Source organism: Dendrobates tinctorius, unplaced genomic scaffold (assembly GCF_039654945.1).
Source record: "Dendrobates tinctorius isolate UK_male_01 unplaced genomic scaffold, ASM3965494v1 ptg000147l, whole genome shotgun sequence".
Lineage (NCBI taxonomy): Eukaryota > Metazoa > Chordata > Amphibia > Anura > Dendrobatidae > Dendrobates > Dendrobates tinctorius.
This window is the reverse complement of record NW_027361814.1, coordinates 20,258,756-20,283,408: the sequence shown is the minus strand read 5'-3', so window position 1 is coordinate 20,283,408 and position 24,653 is coordinate 20,258,756. Positions and strand designations below refer to the sequence as shown.

Here is a 24,653-nt window from a genome sequence, read left to right as displayed (position 1 = left end):
AGACGAATTGAGCATCACTCTCTATCCTGCATCTATAAAAAGTTCTTCTTGAAGAATGGAAAAGATAGATGTTACAACATGTCACCAAATTGTTCATTACATGCCTAGAAGACTTGATACTGTCTTTAAAAATCAGGGGGTCACTCACACAAAATTCTAGATGTAGTAGTTTTTCATGTGGGGTGTACTCATTTTGCATCAACTAATTTGAGTAAAAGTGCAGATTTTGTCATGAAAGTTATATTATTAACCATACTTACGTGCATGCTCAGATTCAGATCTCATCTCCCGAGATCTCTTCAACCTATCACTAACAACTGGTGTTTTCCCCTCAAGCTTTAAACATGCCTCAATCACACCTATCCTCAAAAAGCCCTCTCATGACCCATCCTCTGTATCTAGCTATTGCCCTATATCACTTCTCCCCTATGCCTCAAAACTACTGGAACAACACATCCATCTTGAACTGTCCTCCCACCTCTCTTCTGGCTCCCTCTTCAACCGCTTACAGTCTGGCTTCCGGCCGCATCACTTCACTGAAACTGCCCTAACTATGGTCACCAATGACCTATTAAGCACCAAGGCCAAGCGACACAACTCTGTCCTCCTCCTCCTGGATCTGTCCTCTGCCTTTGACACAGTGGACCATTCCTATTACTACAGACCCTCTCTCTCTTGGCATCACAGACTTGGCCCTATCTTGGATCACGTCATATCTAACAGACCAGACATTCAGTGTCTCCCACTCGCACACCACCTCCTCACCTCACCCCCTATCTGTCAGAGACCTGCAAGGTTCAGTCCTAGGGCCCCTGCTCTTCTCCATTTACACCTTCGACCTGGGACAGCTCATAGAGTCCCACGGCTTTCAGTATCAACTCTATACTGATGACACACAGATCTACATCTCTGGACCAGATATCACCTCCCTACTAACCAGAATCCCACAATGTCTGTCCGCTATTTTATCCTTCTTCTCCTCAAGATTTCTAAAACTTAATATGGACAAAACAGAATTCATCTTCTTTCCCCCATCTCACTCGAACCCCCAACGGACCTATCCATTAAAGTAAACGGCTGCCCACTCTCTCCAGGCCTACAAGCTCGCTGCCTCTGAGTTATCCTTGACACTGATCTCTCTTTCAAACCACATATACAAGCCCTTTCACTTCCTGCCGACTTCAACCCAAAAATATTTCCCGGATCCGTACATTCCTTGACCAAGACTCTGCAAAAACCCTAGTCCATGCCCTCATCATCTCCTACCTTGACTACTGCAACCTCCTGCTCTGTGGCCTCCCCTATAACACTCTCACACCCCTCCAATCTATTCTAAACTCTGCTGCCCGACTAATCCACCTGTCCCCCCGCTATTCCCTGGCCTCTACCCTCTGTCAATGTCTGCACTGGCTCCCCATTACCCAAAGACTCCAGTTCAAAACCCTAACCATGACATACAAAGCCATCCACAACCTGTGTCATCCATATATGTGTGACCTTGTCTCCCAGTACTTACATGCACGCCTCCTCCGATCCTCGCAAGATCTCCTTCTCTACTCCTCTCTTATCTCCTCTTCCCACAATCGCATACAAGAGTTCTCCCGCGCATCCCCCCTACTCTGGAACTCTCTACCACAACATATCAGACTCTCACCTACCATGGAAACCTTCAAAAAGAACCTGAAGACCTACCTCTTCCGACAAGCCTACAACCTGCGGTAACCACTGATCCACCAAACCGCTGCACGACCAGCTCTACCATGGAATAAATAGCGCAATAATAATAATAATAAATAATAATAATAAAATGTGCAAGAAAAATATATATTATTTTCCTACTGGCCACTAGGCTTTGCATTGTACTGAAACTTCCTGTTCTGTTCAGATTACTTTCCTGCAATCTCATTATCATCACTGATAAGATTTCAATGACAGGTAACACCTCCACACACAGCTGATAGCAGAGGATCCACCATTGTCTAGGATGGAGCATGCACAAATAATGTTTCTATACAAACGGAGTCCAAATCTGTCAACTTCTGCTGATGTCTATGTGAAGAACAGAAAGAACGGGCCTAATATTTGGCCTACTTGTCAGTGTAAAAAAAATTGTTCTCTTTTTCTAGATAGTGATATGGAAAAAACACGATTTGCCTTTTATAGGCGGAAAACAATAAAACAATGGATATCACATTGATGAAAATTCTATTTTGTGTTTAGTTCTTATTAAGAAGCTGGTGGGGTGGTTTTTCATCACCAGGCACCCTATCATTCATTGTATTCACCCCCTCATAGTGCTGTTTGGTTTAGAAAATCTATTCTAAAATTACCTTTATATACTGGTCATACAAAGTTAACAGAAAGGGACCGCCAACGATGAATTGCGACTACAAAAATGTCCCTTCATTTTGAGGATTCGAAACCTGCATAAATTGCTGGATGGCTTATTATTTTTAAAGGTACCATGTAGAGTTTAGCTTCTCGTTTGGTGGTGCCATCAGGTTTCCAAGCAGATTATAAATGATCTCTAAGAGTCAGGAGCAAGATGTTCTCTAATTGGCTCTTTTCCATCCAAAGTTTCTATCAAAATCATGTTAAGGAAATTCTCAGTAGGTGGACGTACAGGGATTCTGAAGGACTGGAACTGGTCTTTAAATTCTGCTCCATATGGCACATCAACTGGATTTTGGCTATCAATCCTTTAAGAGCAAGCAACAATTCTGAAGCAGATGAAGTTAGTAGGTACAAGTTTCTTCCCTCCTTATTGCAACTTACTAATACACTCCCTTTTTTCAACCACAAGTTCTGGTTCTGGAAGGTTCTCTTCCATTCTGTGTCCAGTATAGTATCACATTTCCTGGTTCATCAAGTAATGTAAGAAGTGTATTAAAATGTCAGTCTGACTGCTTATTTTATTAACTAAATCAACCCCCTCCAGTGTCACAGTCCATGTACATACATAGAAGGGCACTGGCTTTGCTATTAAAATAAGCAGCCAGCCCCCTTTATACACAGCTACAGGCACGTCGATACTGTAAATGTGGCTCTGTGTTAGACGCAAATTGGAATGGACCTTCTGGATCTGTAGATATAGACACTGAGAAATCTGTACTGTCTCAGACATAAATCAGAAATGGACCTTCCAGGATCTGTACACGTCGACACTGTGAAAGCTGTTCTGTGTCGAACACAAACCAGAAATTAATCTGCCAAGATCTGCATATGCTTACATTGTAAAAGTTGTTCTGTCGGTCACAAATCAGAAATAAACCTGCCAAGATGTGCACATGATGACACTGTAAATGTTGTTCTCTGTCAGATCACAAACCAGAAATGATCCGGTCAGGATCCGCACATGCTGATACAGTGAAATCTGTTCAGTGTCAGGTCACAAGCCAGAAATGATCTGGTCAGGATCTGTTAGGGACGGCGGAACGCACTAAATATTAAATAACGTAAAGTGCGTTTGCCGCCCGGGGTCCACCGTGCAGAAGGTGTAAACACTGCTGCTAGATAATGGCGGACGTACAATATGGCGGCATCGCTGAGCGATCTCTGTTTATTCACAGAGACGCCTAAGTGCTAAACACAAAGGGCTGAGCCCGTTAACGTCACAGGTCTCAGAGAAGTGCACGTACGGTATATGGTCACAGGACCTAGGCCCTAGGCAGAGGGTCAGCGTCCGTCTAGACCTACCGTGCGTGCGGTGTCGCTACTGCGGACTCCAAGAGGAGCTGCAGACTGCAGACACTGCCGCTAATCGACAATGCCCGGTAGCAGGCGCACTGTCGGACGCTAGCACTGTGGAGGATGCTATTGTGGCTGTAGCTTGCCGCTGACTCTAAAACCTAAGTCCCTATACACACTCGTAATATCAGAGGATGGGGATCTTAATGAGTCATTCGCAGGTACATGCATCCATCATCATTCACACAGTTAGCCACTAGAGTCTATACTAGCGCATGGACGAGCGGCCATGAGAACCTTTTATAGCCGGGACCGTCCAGAAGCTTCCAGATCCCTGAGATGGACCAATCAGATCACGAGAAGGACCTGGGCTTGTGACTCCCAATCTCCAATTGGAGATCATCTCGTGAGCATGCCCAGTAGAGTGACGGGAGGACTTAGCCTCTGGAGTGGCTTGTTGCTGAGCAGCCTGCGATGCTATTGCTGGCCCAGAGGTGGCAGCAACTGCCAGACCCACAGAGCTGGTCTGAGCAGAGCGTCTGGGACGCCGGGATTGCTGTGCAGGCTCCTGAGTGGTCTGTGGAGAATGGGAGACCGCCGAATGCAAGGCTCTGGATTCCTGCTGTGCAGCTGCAGGAACCCGACGCCTAACAGGATCTGCACATGCTGATACAGTGAAAGCTGTTCAGTGTCAGGTCCCAATCAGAAATGATCTGATCAGGATCTGTACATGCTGATACAGTGAAATCTGTTCTGTGTCAGGTCAAAAACCAGAAATGGTCTGGTCAGGATCTGCACATGCTGATACAGTGAAAGCTGTTGTGTTAGGTCACCAACCAGAAATGATCCAGTCAGAATCTGCACATGCTGATACAGTGAAATCTGTTCTGTGTCAGGTCAAAAACCAGAAATGGTCTGGTCAGGATCTGCACATGCTGATACAGTGAAAGCTGTTGTGTTAGGTCACCAACCAGAAATGATCTGGTCAGAATCTGCACATGCTGATACAGTGAAAGCTGTTGTGTTAGGTGACCAACCAGAAATGATCCAGTCAGAATCTGCACATGCTGATACAGTGAAATCTGTTCTGTGTCAGGTCAAAAACCAGAAATGGTCTGGTCAGGATCTGCACATGCTGATACAGTGAAAGCTGTTGTGTTAGGTCACCAACCAGAAATGATCTGATCAGAATCTGCACATGCTGATACAGTGAAATCTGTTCTGTGTCAGGTCACAATCAGAAATTAATCTGCCAGGATGTTCACATTCTTACACTGTAAAAGCTGTCCTACCAGCGACTGAGGAACGTTGTATCTTCAGTCGTACAACTTACTAACATAAGCACATTTCATTTTGGAACATTATTTCTTGCTTGGCAACTTTAAAAAAATTTAGGTTTGGAAATTAAATGGTTCCATCCACTGTGTATAGTGCTAGGGTACATTTGCTTTCAGCGTCTAATAGTTACAAGAGTGCAGAACCTACTAGGTTTCCTTCTCGGAGGTGTATGGTCGCGTGAAGGACTATGGACGACATGGAAACAAATGATATCTATCTGACATGAGATTCGGTAGAAACTTCTATTTGGTTTAATATCACAATGTGTAGAACATATGAGAAAAATGATTGCAATAATTTATTGTCATGGTAACATTAGCAAGTGTAACACAGAGAATTGTGCCAGGAATTAACACAAAAAAGAAAAGGATATTGCCTCTTCGATCTACTTTGCACCTTTGTGTTCGTGGTTCTTTGCAGGACACTTATTGTTATTCCTCTTTGTCATTTTTCACAATTGCCACAATTTAGTCGGTTTCTTTGTATAACAAAACAGAACCAAGCATTGTACATGTACTGGTGTGCTGTACAGACACTTAACAAGTGAATTTAAAAACATGGCGTACATTTCATTTTTTTTTAATTTTTTTTCTTTTTTCTTTTCATTTTTACCAGCGCGGGAAAGACGTATGAGCTAGGCCCAGAACTACACAGTAGTTTCGTTTCTCCATGGCCCGGTTTTTACGTTTCCGGCATTATCGGAACTGTAGATCATGGCTTCGTGCATGCTACCCTTGAGTAACCCGTTAGGATTTGTTGTGTTAAATGGATATGATTGTCTCCTTGGTTGCATCTCAAAGTGAGTATGGTGCACAGTGTCAGAGTCAGGCATTTTGCCACAACTGAATATTGCAGTACTTGCATCGCTGCTCTCGGGCTGGTTGATGGTAGGGTAAGGGTCGCTTGCTCCGCAGCAGCCCCGTCTGTGGCCTGTGTGGTCCTCGTGTGTGCTGTGCGGACTGTCTGTGTGCGAGCTATGGATGCTTCCGTCGATGCTGGAAGGAATGTGATAGGCGTACTCTCGCTCGGCAGCAGACCTATGTCGACTGAAGTAGCGTGGCTTAGTTCTGCTTTTTAGACACCTGTGAACGTGCATGTTTGGCCTAAAAGCGCCTTCGTTGTGCACGTGGATATGAGCTTCGTCTTCCATCAGTTGTTCACAGTGAATCTTCGCACAGCACGGCGTGACCGGCGATAGGCAGTTCACGTGGTTCTGCACGGCTTGTAAATTAGTAAGTTTGCAATGCCCCCCAGATGGGTGGTTGTACATGGGCGACTTACTCGGGCACGGCGAATCCTGAATGCAGGCGGCGTGACCCTGGGCATCTCCGTTTATGTTCACTTTTTGGCGAGCGCTTGCTGGCACGGCGTAGGCGTTTCTTTTCGACGGACAACAGGACCACCAACAGTGCCAGACGTCGTCTCGCTTTGCACAGTGGTGGATTAGCGTGAAGAGGCCTAAAGTGACACAAAATGCTCCGTACAGGCAGCTGAAGATCATATCCAAGAAATGCCCTTGAGATACAGCGAGAGCCCCGAAGGTCCAGGTCGCCGTAAAGAGAAAGAGAGTGAAAGCCGCCGCTCGTAGCTGGGCCTTGAACGAATGCTCATTTTCCAACAGGGAGGATGAAATCATGGAGCAGGCTGCCTGGGCAACCGGCCCAGCTTCGGTTATGTGGCTGTGACCCATTTCTCCAGCTGCCAACCTCTGCTGCTCCTCCGTCCTTTCCTTTAATTCGTACTTGCGCTCTGGATGACGCTTTAGCTGCACATAGGTGCAGAGAAAGTAAATGCAGGTGACGAGGACGATGAAGGCGACAGGGCCGTAGAATGCACCAAGACTTGGCTCCCAAGCCATCCAGCAGCTGTAAATGGAGAAAAAAAGACATTAGTGCTACGGAGGAACATACAAAAGCAAAAACACTTGTCAAGTAGGTTGTCATTGAAGGGAATCTGTCACCAGGTTTTTGCCATCTAATCTGAGACTAGCATAATATAAAGACAGAGACCCTGATTCCATCGATGTGTCATTTATGCGGCTACTTGCTGCAGGTTTGATAAAATCATTGTTTTATCAGCAGAAGATTGTCACCAGAGGACTAGTAAACCTGCTGCCATGTAGTCCTCCATATTCATAGGCTCCCCATAAACCCGCCCCACCACTGATTGGCAGCCTTCTGCCTATGCGCGTTGTACAGCTGCCAATCAGTGATGTAGGTGGCATTATACAGAACTCAGCATTCAGAGAACTGTAGATCTGCAGCAGAGAATGCAGTGATTTTTATCAAAACTGCAGCAAGTAGTTCACTAAGTGACCCAACGCTGGAAACTGGATCTCTACCCCTACATCTGTCTGCTTTCAGCTTGGGTAGCAAAAGCCTGATGACAGAATCCCTTTAAAATAGCTTTAAATTGCTATTCCCATCTCCAAGATCCTATCCCAATATGCAGTAGTTATAATAATAATATTAGTAAATGTATCCAATTAGAAATGTAGTATAGTTCTTCTGATTCACTACGTAGCTTAGATATCCATGGTTACGAGTCACGACTCCTAACAGCTAAGTAACTACCGTAACTGTCACTGTATGAGTGGTTGTAACCATGGTTTTATACCTAAGCTACTGCAATGACTTGCACAATGGGTAAGTGATCTAGCTTATCAGAAGAACTATACTGCATATCTAATTGGAGGTATTTGCTAATATTATTATTACACCTAGTACATATTTGGATAGGATCTCTGAGATGGGAATACTGCTTTAATTATAGCATGGACAGTGGAGAAAGGACTAATATACCCAAGAAGGTAGGCAGCAAACTATGCACTGATTTGATTGATGGTGTTACTAACTCTTCCATCTCTGCATTAGTTATTATTTGAAACGCTTTCATTGTCATTATAACGAGGATGAACTTTAAATATATTTACAGGTGTAGTTGGTCCTACACCTGCGCCAACATTTCTAGATGCCATGTTTTCTACTCTACTTCTTCGTCATCTGCCGCTGATGTACTCTCCAGGCTCACGACCATCATTGGGAGGGAGAATTGTTAATATTGAACATCTCTAAAGATGTGTCATATCAAAGCCCATGAAGACTCACTGCGGTGACATAGGATATGACACGGAGCTCATTCGGTAATGTAATACACATATGGTTGCCCCTCTGGTGGGGGATTCAAGACAAAAGCTTGAAGGAAAAAAGGACCAGAATAAAGTTATTATTCTATAGAATAAAGAATCCAGTGGGAAAGATAAAAGGATATTTTTTAATGATAGAATTCTCTGGTGACAGATACAACTGTATGGCTTCCATCGTAAGCACCGGTCAGCATCCTGAAAAGCTAGGGCTGTCAATCAAGGACGAAAAACAAGTAGATAGGAGGAAAAAATTAACTGTTTGGAGATGCAAAGGGTACACTGAGCGCTAGTGCCTGGATAGAACAGTCTGCTTGTGCTCACACATCGTCTTGTGAAGATGGCCGTAGATTCTCTCATCCAAAAATTCACTCTGATCAGAGTGTGTTCAGAGTGTAAGCACAGTGTGATTGTGGTGTGATCCGATTTTCTTGGATAAGGAGAAGATGGAGACAAAAAATGTCTCCATCTTCTCCATTGTGTGGTGCTGCGAAATCGGACTGCATTCAGATGTCATTCGAGTGCAATCTAATGTTTCCAACGCACTCACTGACTTTGCATGGCTGAGTGCGTTCCGAATATTGGATCAAACCGGGACATGCAGTGATGAAAACCGGATATGTGCATGGCCCCATAGAATAACAGTCCGAGTGCGACCCGATGTTTTCTTGGATCACACTCGGACAGATAATATGGTCGTCCGCATGACCCCTAAGGCAAATCATTTTAACTAAAATAAGAACCGACTACAGAAAAGAAAAAAGTGCAAAAAACACTACAAATATTTTTTTTGTATAATTGTATACTCCTTTATATACTATATATCTACTTATTATGAATTGTAGGCAGCTATGCAAGGCAAGTACTGTCTGTAGTAGCTTCCGATTCCTTCTCCACTTGTCACTTTGAATGGTACAGAAATAGTTCAGTGGAGTTTGATAGTTCCTCACCCTAAATCCCAAGGCTCACTAATCTTTCCAGAGACTTTTTGCTGACTAAGATCTAATATTCTGTCTCACTCCTATGAAACTGAGAAACGTTCTGTATTTTGCGCTTTGCGACACGGCCTCCTCTAAAGTGAAATATAAATCTAGTACTTTTAATTTTAGTGCAATTGTTTTCCTTAATGATTGGGCTACTTTTTTTTTTTTTTTTTACAAACTATAATTCACTGTGATATAAACAATACAAGAGTCTAAAGCTGATATACAACAACCTGTGCTATATAAATCTCTTTACTATGCAATTCTTATATGTTAGACTCTGTTTACACCAGCACCAGATCCAGAATATTGGCCAAAACAGTGAAAACTTGGTGAACCCTATTTGTTGTAAGTTCATTCTCCCCTTCACCTTTGATGTCTGATGAACTCCCTCTGCTGGTGAAGAGAGGTAGTGAAATTGATTGGGATGGGAAGAACCTGTCATCTGAACAGGCGGAGTGTGATTGGACATCTGGAATTTCTGAGTGGATATAAGGCAGCCGACGCCCTGCAGGGCTGCTGGTGATCCTTTCTGCTCTGAGCTCTTGCATCCAGCTTAGTTCCTGTCTACTAAAAGCTAAGTTTTGCCCTGCTATTATTCCATGAGATTTTGTCTGGTTTCCTTAGTGTTTGTATTCAGCCAGTCCTGGTTGGGACTGGCTGAATTCCATTTTTGTCTCAGATCAGTTGATCTCTTTGCTCTGTTTTCAGAATATACCTGAGTGCTGATATAGTGATTTTGAAGTCTAGCGACTTCAGGGCCTTTTTCCCTATCAGACGGTTGGGACATTTTTGGTAGGGTTTTTTGCGGATTGCAGCCAGCATCTTTTCTTTCCTGTCCTATCTAGTTAGTTGGGCCCCATCGTTTGCTCAGCCTGTCTTTCTGTCTGTTTTTGTGTTTTCATCTGTTTTTCACCGACAATACATGTTGGGGGCTGTCTATTGCTTTGGGGTCTGCTCTGGGGCAGTTTAGATTTCCCCTTTCCTTCTTTAGGCTTATGTAGTTCTCCGGCTGTGACGAGGGGTCTAGGGCACCGTAGGAACCCCCCATGGCTACTGTTAGTTGTGGTGTATAGGATCAGGGGTCTGCAATCCGATAGCTACCAACCTCTCCGGTTTTCTGGACTTAGCTTGTATTTTTGTTTTCTCCTCCTCCGGTGACTCATTCATAACACCTATTATAGCCAGTGGGGTGTGTTGGTTGACGTTGGTGCCTATCCTGTATTAGATTCGGCACTGTCGTTAGTTTCCATTTTTTTTGTGCTTATAACACAGCAAAAAAACCCCGGAATTAAGAAAATAAGAAGTGCAAAGAGCCTAGTACCATAGTTGGGAACTGGACTCCCGGATAAAAAAAGACGTGTATTATATAAACCTCACCTGAAGTGGGTGTTCCCAGGTGGATCAGGATGTTATAGAGAGCGGTGGTGGCATTCCCAGGAAGGGCAGCAGCATATTTAGGGGCAGGGCTTGAAGGGGTATTCCCATTTAAAGCATATCCAAATACAATGCTATAAATGTATAGTAGATTCGGATTCCACCAATGGGACCTGGTTCTATCTCTAATTTGGGCACTGATGCATGCCATTGTCCGTAGAGAGGTGGTCAGAATTCAGATGTCCACAGGTCTCCCCATCTGAACGTTACAGTTTCCTATATTTCTATGAAGCTGTCACTCTCGGGTTGGGAGTCCCGCATCCAGTCCGTGCATTGTGGTCCGATCTTGGATCGATATTCACAGACGTCTAACTGCACCCTAAGGACGTGTCCCCACGAAGAATTCATGCAGATGAGGTATATGGGGAAGGAGAGTCAACTCACTAAGTCCAGATGCACCTTGCTTGAGTAGAAATCACCGCACGGAGCTGCCCCGACCCTCGTCTGATGCACAATGCAGAAAAATAATAGTTTTCTCCGGCGATGAAAGGTAGATAAATAAAATTTTAACTTTGTTAGTCCATATTAAAAGCCAACGTTGCTAGCAAACCACAAAGCGTCCTCTGACTAAACCAACGCGTTTCGGCTGAAAAGCCTAAGTCGTTTTTTATTTAAATGCATGTATTTGGAGCTAAATTAATTTTTGCTATTGAACATCATTAGAAATTTGGCACCATTTGACTTTTACAGGGTCTTTGATTAATTAATAACAAGATCCCAAGTACAGAGTACATGATAGTAATCCTTCTTAAGTCACCCTCAGTGACTTTTTGGAGACAAATCCCCTATGGAGCTCCTGATATGTAATAACACCAAGCAAGCGGAGCAATAACCACCATAATGCCAAAATATCCAAAAATATTAAAGAAGTCTTTAATGAAATAGTATCAAAATATAAAATTCACATAGATGAATAGTACAGCATGTAACATGAAACAGATAGTTGTTAACACATAAGCCGGCTGCAGATTCAGTATTCCCAGCCTGGTGCAGGGCTACAATTTTGTTTCTGGTGTCCTTTGACAGCTCTTTGGTCTTCGCCATAGTGGAGTTTGGAGTGTGACTGTTTGAGGGTGTGCACAGGTGTCTTTTATACTGATAACAAGTTCCAGCAGGTGCCATTACTACAGGTAATGAGTGGAGGACAGAGGAGCCTCTTAAAGATGAAGTTACAGGTCTGTGAGAGCCAGAAATCTTGCATGTTTTTAGGTGACCAAATACTTACTTTCCACAGTAATTTGCAAAATAAATCTTGCCAAATCAGACAAGGTGATTTTCTGGATTTGTTTTCTCATTTTGACTCTCATAGTTGTGGTCTACGTATGATGTCAATTACAGGCCTCTCTCATCTTTATAAGTGGGAGGACTTGCATAATTGGTGGCTGACTAAATGCTTTTTTCACCACTTTATTATTATTATTATTATTATTATTATATAAAAGATTCTAAAACTTAAAAAATAAATACTTTGATTATTTTGACTAGTAGATTGGTGTTAAAAGGAGCAAACGGTAATAATCGATCAAACTTGTTGATATTTTGTTTGAAGATTGCTTAGAGGAGATCTAATATCAGTGTAAAAATGAATAAATGTACGAATTAACAGTACACAGATCTTTCTAATCATCTGTTTACACCTAGGCCTGCAATGATGACAAGCGACATCTTCTGAGTCTAGAGGAAAGAAGGTTTAATCATCATCACAGACAGCGATTCTTTACTGTAAGAGCAGTGAGAATATGAAGACAATGGAGATCTCTGTAATGGTTGACACATCTCATTGTAAAGATTGATTCCATCTAGAAATGTAACCTGTTTAAAGGGAACCTGTCACCAGGATTGTGCTCAGTAACTATAGGCAGTGTCAGATTGGCGTCGTTATACTGATTAAAATGATATCTGGGTTGATGAAATCCATCTTGTGGTTGTTGTTTAATCTTTATTTGTAGTTTTTAGTTATTGAGATTCTGGCACTTTGGGGCGGCCTGTGGGTGGGGCTGTAGGCGGGGTTTTTTGTGGTGCTCTGCTTACATATGCATCCTTATGGCTTATGACAGGTCACTGATCCCTCAGTAACCTGCCCCATATTTTACCTCTATCGTATTGCCAACAAATGCTAAAGTGCAGACGCCGCCGGCGCCATATTGGTGGAGACAATTTTTTCCTCTAGCAAAATCGCGCCAGCAATGGTGATTGCGCAGAAGCATCTATTGCACTCCAAATTATGCTGCTGCACAGGCGTGGCTGGCACCATTTTGAGGAAGAAATTTTTTTTTAATTAAGAAATTTATATCACTAAATAAAATGATAATATGGATATTATAGATCCGATCATGCTACAGCGCAGGCACGGCTGCCGGCACCTGCATGTTAAATGTAATTTTTTTTCAAAACAATAAGATATACCATATGGAAAATAGGATGCATGTCACTGAGGGATCAGTGACCTGTCATAAGCCATACAGATGCATATGTAAGCAGAGCACCACATAAATCCCCGCCCACAGGCTGCTTCGGGGCGTGAGAATCTCAGTAGCTGAAAACTGAAAATAAAGATTAAACAACAACCACAAGACGGATTTCATCAACCAAGGTGGATGGCCATGGAAGAAGGAGGTGGAATAAGATTCTGCAGGTGAACAACTGGCTCCGTCGATGGTGCCGTCAGCAAAGATTTGGATTTCTGGATCAAGGAGTGAACTACCTATATGATGGACTGCTTGCTAGAGATGGGGTGCACCTTACGAAGACTGGAAAGCATGTATTTGGAAGTCGCCTTGCTACACTTGTAAGGAGAGCTTTAAACTAGAACAATGTGGGAAGGGAAGCAAAAGACCAGAAAAAGCCATACACCTGACAAATGCTATTGAGAACTCTGCTATTAGAAGTGGAAAGGAAGAACAAAGACAAAAGAATCTAATTAATAAAAATATTGGAGAAAGAGAAACCAATCACAAACTAAAATGTTTCTATACTAATGCACAAAGCATGGGCAACAAACAAGGAGAATTGGAACTACTAACGCAGGAAAATAAATATGATGTCATTGGAATCACTGAAACTTGGTGGGACGATACACATGATTGGAATACAAGACTAGAAGGATACAACTTATTTGCAAGAAACAGACTTGATAAACGAGGAGGCGGTGTCGCATTGTATGTTAGAAACGCGTATATCTGCAGAGATTGAAGCTTCAGAGACTGGGAGTTCTGTGGAAACTGTTTGGGTAAGAATACAAGGACAGAACAATGGAAAGGACACCATTGTAGGCATTTACTGCAGGCCTGAAGAGAGAAGGAAGATCCGGCACTGGAGACTTGATAAAATCCACGATAAGTTTTATTCACATAATTTCATGATAAAACCATAAAGGGGAAAACAGACCCCCCCACGCCTGACGCGTTTCGAACCTTACACCAGGTTCTTCCTCAGAGACATGAAACAAAACAGTTCACAAAATGATTATAAACATTCCTAATCAGCAGAGGGACTCCACACATGTGTATAATCAAAGAGGCAGACAACTAAGCCCTCAAATCACTGGTGGAGTCACTCCCTTGCAAGAAGAAAGAGAAAAAAAAAAGGAAAAGACCAATACAACAATGGACAAGACATAGAATAAATAAAAACATGTGCAATACACACGTATAAATGCATAAATACATAGCAACTATCAAATTTTTTTTATTTTTATTTTTATTTATTTATTTATTTATTTTTTGTTGTTTGTCATTTGATAGTTGCTATGTATTTATGCATTTATACGTGTGTATTGCACATGTTTTTATTTATTCTATGTCTTGTCCATTGTTGTATTGGTCTTTTCCTTTTTCTCTTTCTTCTTGCAAGGGAGTGACTCCACCAGTGATTTGAGGGCTTAGTTGTCTGCCTCTTTGATTATACACATGTGTGGAGTCCCTCTGCTGATTAGGAATGTTTATAATCATTTTGTGAACTGTTTTGTTTCATGTCTCTGAGGAAGAACCTGGTGTAAGGCGCGAAACGCGTCAGGCGTAGGGGGGTCTGTTTTCCCCTTTATGGTTTTATCATGAAATTATGTGAATAAAACTTATCGTGGATTTTATCAAGTCTCCAGTGCCGGATCTTCCTTCTCTCTTCATGTTTGCAACACATGGTGGTCAGCCATTTGATCCCTAGGCACGACCGGCTTACAGGACTATTTTGGTGAGCACAAATTTCCCTTTCCCCTTCCTAATTTTCTAAATTTACTGCAGGCCGCCTGTGCAAGCTGAAGATATGGATGAACTATTTATGCATCAAATGGCCAAGTTCTCCAAAAAATATCACTGTCCTATTAAGGGAATAGAAGAATCCAGGATATCTATAAACAGAAAGATAGTGAGGAAACACTTAGCTAACCTAAATGAATTCAAGTCTCCAGGTCCAGATGAATTACACCCCAGAGTACTGAAGGAGTTAGCAGAAGAAATTTCTGAACCACTCTCCATAATCTTTGAAAATTCTTGGAGAACAGGAGAAGTGCCAGAAGACTGGAGAAGAGCAAATGTTGTTCCTATCTTCAAAAAGGGGAAGAAGGTGGACCCAGGCAACTATAGGCCAGTGAGTCTGACTTCTATACCAGGAAAGATCTTTGAACAAATTATTAAACAACATTTAAGTCAATACCTGGATAAGAATGAAGTGATCAAACAGAGTCAGCATGGGTTTGTAACTAATAAGTCATGTCAGACTAACTTAATTTCCTTCTATGACAGTATCACTGATTGGGTGGATCAAGGAAATGCTGTAGATATAGTATATCTTGACTTCAGCAAAGCATTCGACAAAGTCTCTCATACAATCCTTATTGAAAAAATGACTAAGTATGGAATGGACAAGGCAACTGTTAGGTGGATTCATAGCTGGCTTAGTGATCGGACCCAAAGAGTGGTCGTAAATGGCTGCACATCCAGTTGGAAGAATGTCTCAAGTGGGGTACCACAGGGCTCTGTCCTGGGCCCTGTATTGTTCAACATCTTTATCAACGATTTAGATGAAGGAATTGAGGGTAAACTGATTAAATTTGCTGATGACACAAAGCTAGGAGGGATAGCTAATACTAGAGAAGAGAGAGAGAGGATTCAAAAAGATTTAAATAAACTGGAGAAGTGGGCAGTAACTAACAGAATGGTTTTTAACAGGGAGAAATGCAAAGTACTACATCTGGGCAATAAAAATGAAAAAAGCATATATAGAATGGGAGGAATAGGGCTAAGTGACAGCACATGTGAAAAAGACTTGGGTATACTAATAGATCACAGACTGAATATGAGTCAACAGTGTGATGCAGCAGCAAAAAAGGCAAATGCAGTTCTAGGATGTATTAACAGAAGTATACAGTCTAGATCACGTGAAGTCATTATTTCCCTCTACTCCTCTTTGGTCAGACCTCATCTGGAATATTGTGTCCAGTTTTGGGCACCACATTTTAAAAAAGACATCAACAAACTGGAGCAAGTTCAGAAAAGAGCGACCAGAATGGTGACCGGTCTGCAATCCCTGTCTTATGAGGAAAGGTTGCAGGATTTGGGAATGTTTAGTTTGCAAAAGAGAAGACTGAGAGGAGACTTAATTGCTGTCTACAAATATCTAAAGGGCTGTCACATTGTAGAAGGATCAACTTTATTCTCATTTGCACAAGGAAAGACTAGAAGCAATGGGATGAAACTGAATGGGAGGAGCCACAGATTAGATATTAGAAAAAACTTTTTGACAGTTAGAGTGATCAATGAGTGGAACAGGCTGCCACGAGAAGTGGTGAGTTCTCCTTCAATGGAAGTCTTCAAACAGAGGCTGGACAGACATCTGACTGGGATGATTTAGCGAATCCTGCTTTGAGCAGGGGGTTGGACCAGATGGCCCAGGAGGTCCCTTCCAACTCTACGATTCTATGATTCTATGATTCTATATGACATAGTTGTCATGGGAGATTTCAGCTATCCAGACATTTGTTGGGAATCTCTCTCAGGCAAAACTAACAGGTCAAGGAAATTCTTATCCTCTCTTGCTGATAACTTTATCTTCCAAAAGGTAGGGGAGAAAACAAGGGGATCTGCTACATGGATCTAATCCTTATAAACAGGGAGGAAATGGTTGAGGGGGTAAAAGTGGCTGGGACCCTAGGAGGTAGCGACCATGCTATTTTAGAATTTTGGATAACTAGAGGAGGAAGACCAATGGCTGGATATCCTTAAGGACAAAGATGTCCAGTAAGGATGGGAAATCTTGAAAAATGAAATTCTCGAAGCACAATCGTTAACAATTCTGAAAAGAGGGAAGAATAGAAAGCACTTAAGGAAACCAAGATGGATGAACACAGAACTTAAGCACAAGCTAAAAAGGAAGAATGAAATGTTTATAAAATGAAAAGAGGGAGGCATATCTAAAGAAGAATATAATGCTGTCTGCAGAAATTGCAGGGCACAAATCAGATTATCTAAAGCTGACAATGAATTGAGGCTTGCAAGAGATGTCAAAAGCAATAATAAAGGATTTTGGGGATATGTCAAAAGTAAAAGAAAAGTCAAAGATACTATAGGATTTTTACAGGATGAAAATGATGAAATGGTAAGACAGGATGCTGAGAAAGCCGAACTTTTAAGTTCCTATTTTTATCTGTTTTCTCTCAGAAAGGAAATGTAACATCAACAGTTCTTCAATGTCCTATTAAGGGAATAGAAGAATCCAGGATATCTATAAACAGAAAGCTAGTGAGGAAACATTTAGCTAACCTAAATGAATTCAAGTCTCCAGGTCCAGATGAATTACACCCCAGAGTTCTGAAGGAGATAGCAGAAGAAATTTTTGAACCCCTCTCCATAATCTTTGAAAATTCTTGGAGAACAGGAGAAGTCCCAGAAGACTGGAGAAGAGCAAATGTTCCTATCTTCAAAAAGGGGAAGAAGGTGGACCCAGGCAACTATTGGCCGGTGAGTCTGACTTCTATACCAGGAAAGATCTTTGGGCAAATTATTAAACAACATATATGTAAGTGCCTGGACAAGAATGAAGTGATTAAACAGAGTCAGCATGGGTTTGTAACTAATAAGTCATGTCAGACTAACTTAATTTCCTTCTATGAAAGAATCGCTGACTGGGTGGATCAGGGAAATGCTGTAGATATAGTATATCTTGACTTCAGCAAAGCTGAAGTATCTCACACAATCCTTATTGAAAAAATGGCTAAGTATGGAATGGACAAGGCAACTGTTAAGTGATTCATAACTGGCTAAGTGATCGGACCCAAAGAGTGGTCATAAATGGCTGCACATCCAGTTGGAAGAATGTCTCAAGTGGGGTACCACAGGGCTCTGTCCTGGGCCCTGTATTGTTCAACATCTTTATCAACGATTTAGATGAAGGAATTCAGGGTAGACTGATTAAATTTGCTGATGACACAAAGCTAGGAGGGATAGCTAATACTAGAGAAGAGAGAGAGGATTCAAAAAGATATAAATAAACTGGAGCAGTGGGCAGCAACTAACAGAATGGTTTTTAACAGGGAAGAATGCAAGGTACTACATCTTGGCAATAAAAATGAAAAAAGCATACACAAAATGGGAGGAGTAGGGCTAAGCAACAGCACATGTGAAAAAGACTTGGGTATACTAATTGATCACAGACTGAATATGAGTCAACAGTGTGATGCAGCAGCAAAAAAGGCAAATGCAATTCTAGGATGTATAAACAGAAGCATACAGTCTAGATCACGTGAAGTCATTATTGCCCTCTACTCCTCTTTGGTCAGACCTCATCTGGAATACTGTGTCCAGTTTTGGGCACCACATTTTAAAAAATACATCAACAAACTAGAGCAAGTTCATAAAAGAGCGACCAGAATGGTGACCGGTCTGCAAACCCTGTCTTATGAGGAAAGGATGCAGGATTTGGGAATGTTTAGCTTGCAGAAGAGAAGACTGAGAGAAGACTTAATAGCGGTCTACAAATATCTCAAGGGCTGTCACATTGTAGAAGGATCATCTTTATTCTCATTTGCACAAGGAAAGACTAGAAGCAATGGGATGAAACTGAATGGGTGGAGACACAGATTAGATATTAGAAAAAACTTTTTGACAGTGAGGGTGATCAATGAGTGGAACAGGATGCCACAAGAGGTGGTGAGTTCTCCTTTAATAGAAGTCTTCAAACAGAGGCTGGACAGACATCTGTCTGGGATGATTTAGCGAATCCTGCTTTGAGCAGGTGGTTGGACCAGATGGCCCAGGAGGTCCCTTCCAACTCTACGATTCTATGATTCTAAGGTATCATTGTAATCAATATAACAACACCAACCGGACACTATCTGTAGGTTACTGTGCACAATCCTGCTGACAGGTTCACTTTAAGACATCTATGTCTTTTTTCGACACTACAACTATGTAACTATTAACATATGGAATAATATGAATTGGTTCTTTGTTAATAATGTTGGATGCCGTCCAATGAATGATCACATCCCGCCATAGAACTAATGTGCCTATCATTATAATGACTTTACAATGATTTGGAGCTTGACACTCATTGAGATAGGGTGTTATGAATTGTGCGTCAACCAGTACTAATTTTACACTTGGGAGCCTGATAGCTGCGCTGCATTGTATGCATATCGCCAGGTCCCGAGCATCCATGGGGAGATCTAAAGAAACAAATATTTTGACTTTGCTTTTCTGTAACTTTCATTTGTTTTTAATAAGTTTTCTGTTTTTATTTATCCACATAAACATTAACCCCTTCCCGACCTCGGACGTACTCAGTACATCATGGTTGTGAAGTACTTGCCGACCTATGACATACTAGGTTCAGCATGGTCGATTTTGTGTGATCGATCGCCGCCTGGCTCACATTGCCAGGATCAGTGCCCGCATCACTCCTGGCAGTTTAAACCCATAAATGCTGTGATCGATTTACGATTGCAGAATTTATAAGGCACGCCCAATCGTTGCCATGCTGACCTGATGTCGTCGTGATGAGGACCACCAGACTATGGCAATCCCCTTAGACCATGCGCAGAGTATGGTCTAAGGGGTTGATGTCAGTGCAGCACTGACAGTTATAAACATTGCATTGCAATGGTTTATAACAGCAATAAGGCTGCTGAAAGTACAAAGTCCCATGGAGGAACTAATTAAAATAGTAAAAAAAAGTAAAAAAATTTCAAAAATATTATAAAAAAATCAGAAAGTAATAAAAAAAAGTAAAAATATATTGTACACAGAAATTTGTATTTTTATGTTAAAAAAGTACACGTTTGGTATCGTCTTGTCCTGAATCACCCAACCCATAAAATTTTCACGCTAGTTAACCACCGCAGTGAACACCGTAAAAAAATAAGTGCAAAACTATGCTTTTTCATCATAGCGCTGAAGGTAGAGTAAAATGCGATCAAAATGCGATGTAAAAAAAAAAATAGTATAGCTGAATACATTACCTTGTGCTACCAAAAAAGCAAGCCACCATACAGCTCCATCAGTATAAAAATAAAAAAGTTATATCTCTCTGAATACAGCGAAGAAAAAACTAATTATTTTTTCTATAAAATAGTTTTTATTGTGAAAAAGCGCAAAAACATTTAAAAACCTATATAAATGTGGTATCGCTGTAATTGTACTGACCCAAAGATTGAAGCTGCCTTATCAATTTTACCACACACGGAATGGCATAAATAACTCCCCAAAAAGAAATTCACTAATTGCTAGTTTTTGTTCATAAAGGTCTCCCAAAAATTGGAATAGAAAAAGATTAAAAAATGTCATGTGCCTGAAAATGTTACCAACCCACCCCACAAGAAACAAGCCCTAACATGACACTGTGGGCCAAAATATGGAAAAATTATAGCTCTCAAAATATGGAGATGTGCATCAAAAATAATTTTTTTATTGTGTGACAGCAGCCAAACAGAGAAAAATATAAATCTGGTATCGCTGTAAACGCACCGACCTGAAGAATAAAGTCGTCTAATCACTTATACCTCACAAGGAATGGTGTATAAAATAAATAAAATCAATTCTTCATCTGCTGTTGATTTCTTAATTCTGCCTCCCAAAGATCGTAGTAAGGCTCTGCTCACATTTATCCTGCACTCTTCACTGAGCACTTACATCAGAGTTTCTGTGTAAATCTCTGAAACGTGATTCAGATGGAACCCCCGGCAGAAGATTCCCTATAATAAGGCAAATGGAGGCACTGTGTACGCCGTCTGACTTATTATCCGGCGGTGTCTTTCTTTTAAGGCATGCATAAAAGCATGGTCTGCCACAGTTTTGAGCACTTCTGAAAAGAATGACACCGCTGAGCAGATGCCAAATGGAGTCCAGAGTAACTCTGCTGCCTCATTATAGTGAATGGTTCCTTTGGGGCTTTCATCTGAATAGGGTCACTCAGAGATTTAGATGGAAACCTCAAAGTAAGTGCACAGTGAGGAGTGCCAGATAAATGTGATCCAAAATGTTATGTAAAATGTTCCCAACAAAAGCTTCAAATTAATACACAAAAAAGCCCCCACTCAGTACCTTCATCTGTTAATGGAGATATAGGGGCTTCCATGTTCCTGGTAGTACAAAAGCTCTGGAAAAGAGAAATAGCTCCCCCCCCCCAAAAAAAAAAAAAAAAAAAGAAATTCAGCAAATTTGCTCTGCCATATCCAAACGCCCTCCCACCTTCTGAGCCCCAGTGTGTCTAAACCACATTTAGCGTCCACATGTCTGGCATTTCTGTAGCAATGTTAGCCCACCTTATTTATGGGTGCATGTCTCCAGAAGCATGGACTGGGCACTACAATGTACTGGGGACCACAGCATACTGGGCACTACATTGGAAGTTTGCAATTTTCACTGAGCAAACTGCTGCTTGTTTCTGGAACATACTCATGAAGTCAAAATGGTCATGGCACCTCACCTGCAATAGGGAAGTTTTGGCCATTTAGTTGTTTTTTTTTACCAGTGTCATCATTTTTTTGAGGGGGCAGTTCACTCGGTCACAGTCATTACTGATCACAAAAAGTTGATAGACCTTGAATCTGCTAAACATCTTAATCCAGGCAAGCTAGATGATCTTTGTTTTTCACCAGGTTTAATTTTCTGGTCACTTACCACCCTGGGACTAAGAACGTAAAACGGATGTTTTATCTTGGAGTTTATCTGGGGGGTGGTAGCACTGATGATGCTGTCCCTATTTTACAAGAAGAGGTGGTCTCTCTGCAGTATGTTCTGAACTTGAGGCTGAGGTATTGAAGGCTCAGAGGACGCCCCTGCTGGTCCTTCAGTGAAATTTGTTTGTACCTGGTCCTCTGCATCTGAAGATTTTGGAGGCACACCATAACTCGTCTCTGGCTAGACACCCAGGTTGTAAGCAACCTTGCACATCCTTTCTCACCATTTTTGAAGGCCAAGGTTGCATAAGGATGCAGTTGAATTTGTGTCCTCATGTAGTGTGCAAACTGTAAAGCGCTGCGGAATATGTTAGCGCTATATAAAAATAAATATTATTATATTATTATTATTATAGTGTGTGCCTTCCAAGACCCCGCATAATATTTATTATTTGTCTTACATGTCATATAATTTCTAACAAATATTTAATTAATTTCTAATCGTGTTTCATTCTGTCGGTTTCTATCCTCAAACTAATGGTCAAACTGAACATCTAAACCAAAGTTGGGAGACCTATAGTGGGGAAAATAAATATTTGATACACTAGCAATTTTGCAAGTTTTCCCACATACATTTTTATTATAGGTACACTTCAACTTTGAGAGACAGAATCTTAAAAAAAAATCCAGAAAATCATGTTGTATGATTTTTACACAATTAATTTGCATTTTATTACATTAAATAAGAATTTGAAACAATGGAAATATAGAACTTAATATTTGGTACAGAAACTTTGGTTTGCAATTACGAGGGGAGATCCAAAAGTAATGATAATCGGTTATTTCTATTGCACACAGAAATTAAAATAAAATGTTTTCTTCTCTCTTAGGTACCCACTAGTCCAGGAAAAAAAAAAATCACTTAAATAGGCCACAATTCCTGGGAGCTACATTCATTTGAATATGAACTGCCAAGGAGTGAACATCAAAATGGAAAAAAACGAGCTCAGAGCTGTCATCAAATACCTCTGCTTGAAAAAAATGTCTACCAAAGACATACACAGCGACTTGGTGGAAACATTGGGGGATTCTTCTCCTCCATATTCCACAGTTGCACTCTGAGCCAAGGAATTTAAGCTGGGAAGAACATCGACGGAAGATGAACATCGCGAAGGACGCCCATCCACGTCCCTCAATGAAGAAAACGTCAAAAAAGTTGAAGTTGTGTTGGCAGATCGAAGAGTGACTATCAGGCATGTAGCTGAGGTCACAGGGCTCTCATATGGCAGTATTCAAAGAATCCTTGCAAAAGAATTGCATATGAGAAAGGTCTCCGCGCGTTGGGTGCCAAAAATGTTAACCGACGAGCAAAAGAAGAAACGAGTTGACATTTCAATAGCAAATCTCGAAAAGTTCCAAGCAGACATGGAGAATTTTTTGTCACGATTTTTGACCATGGATGAGACCTGGATCCACCACTTTGATCCCGAAACTAAACAACAATCGATGACATGGAAACGAGCCGACAAACCGACGCCGAAGAAATTCAAAGTGTCAAGCTCAGCAGGGAAGGTTATGGCATCCGTTTTTTGGGACGCTAAAGGAATTATTATGGTGGACTATTTGGAGAAGGGAGCCACTATTACGGGCTCCTACTACGCAGAACAAATAAGAAGATTGCGGGAGGCTATCAAGGAGAAAAGGCGTGGCAAACTGCGGGCTGGAGTGCTGTTTCACCAAGATAACGCACCGGCTCACAAATCTGCAGTTGCCATGGCTACTATTCAAGAAGCGGGCTTTGAACTGGTGGAACACCCCCTCTATTCGCCAGATCTAGCCCCCAGTGACTTCTTTCTCTTTCCTCGGCTCAAGGAACCCCTCCGGGGCAAGAAATTTGACGACAATAGCGACGTGATAACCGCTGTTGGGGAGATTTTTGAGGGTCAAGATCAAGAATTTTTTTCGAAGGGAATTCTAAGTTTAGAAAAGAGATGAACTAAATGTATAGACTTGTTAGGAGACTATATAGAAAAACAAAAAAAAAATTTGACTATATTCATTGTGTTTATCATTGATTATCATTACTTTTGGACCGCCCCTCGTACAGAGGTCAGACGTTTCCTGTAGTTCTTAACCTAGTTTGCACACACTGCAGCAGGGAATTTGGCCCACTCCTCCATATATATCATTTGCAGGTCTTTCGGGTTTTGAAGCTGTCGGTGAGCAACAATGAGTTTCAGCTCCCTATAAAGATTTTCTATTGGGTTCAGGTGTGGAGACTGGCTAGGCCACTCTTGGACCTTGAAATGTTTCTTATGGAGCCACTCCGTAGTTGCCCCGGCTGTGTGTTTTGGGTCAATGTCATGCTGCAAGATCCACCCACGACCCATCTTCAATGCTCTTACTGCGGAAAGGAGGTTGTTGACCAAAATATTGCGATACATGAGGCCATCCATCCTTCCTTCAATACACTGCGGTCGTCCTGTCCCCTTTACAGAAAAGCATCCCCAAAGTATGATGTTTGCCCCATCATGCTTCACAGTTAGTATGGTGCTCTTGGGGTTGTAGTCATCCTTCTTCTTCATCCAAACACGGCGGGTGGAGTTTATACCAAAAAGTTCTATTTTGGCTTAATTTGACCACATGACCCTCATCAATGCCTCCTCTGGCTCATACAGATGGTCAATGGTGAACTTCAAATGGACCTGGATATGTGCTGCGTACCCTTCAGAATTTTAATCTAAGACAATTTAGTATGTTACTTACAGTAATATTTGAGACTGTAGTCCCAGCTGTTTTCAGGTCATTCACCAAGTCCCCCCATGTAGTTCTGGGCTGATTCTTGACCTTTCTCAGAATCATCCTTACCCCACGAGGTGAGATCTTGCATATGAACCCCAGACTGAGGAAGACTGACAGTCATCTTGTGTTTCTTCCATGTTCTAATAATTGAGCA

The 24,653-nt window shown here is 41.6% G+C and overlaps 1 protein-coding gene across 7 annotated transcripts in view; it reads right to left on the bottom strand.

The window, feature by feature from the left end:
* Positions 1 to 5,253: 5,253 nt before the first annotated feature.
* The window catches only part of ADGRA1 (adhesion G protein-coupled receptor A1), a 1,190,508-nt gene continuing 1,171,108 nt past the window's right edge, over positions 5,254 to 24,653 (bottom strand). For all 7 annotated transcript variants that reach the window (XM_073546510.1, XM_073546511.1, XM_073546513.1 and 4 more), the window contains one exon: positions 5,254 to 6,890. In XM_073546510.1, the coding sequence (XP_073402611.1) occupies positions 5,672 to 6,890 (1,219 nt within the window). In that variant the 3' untranslated portion in view covers positions 5,254 to 5,671. The remainder of the gene's footprint in view (positions 6,891 to 24,653) is intronic.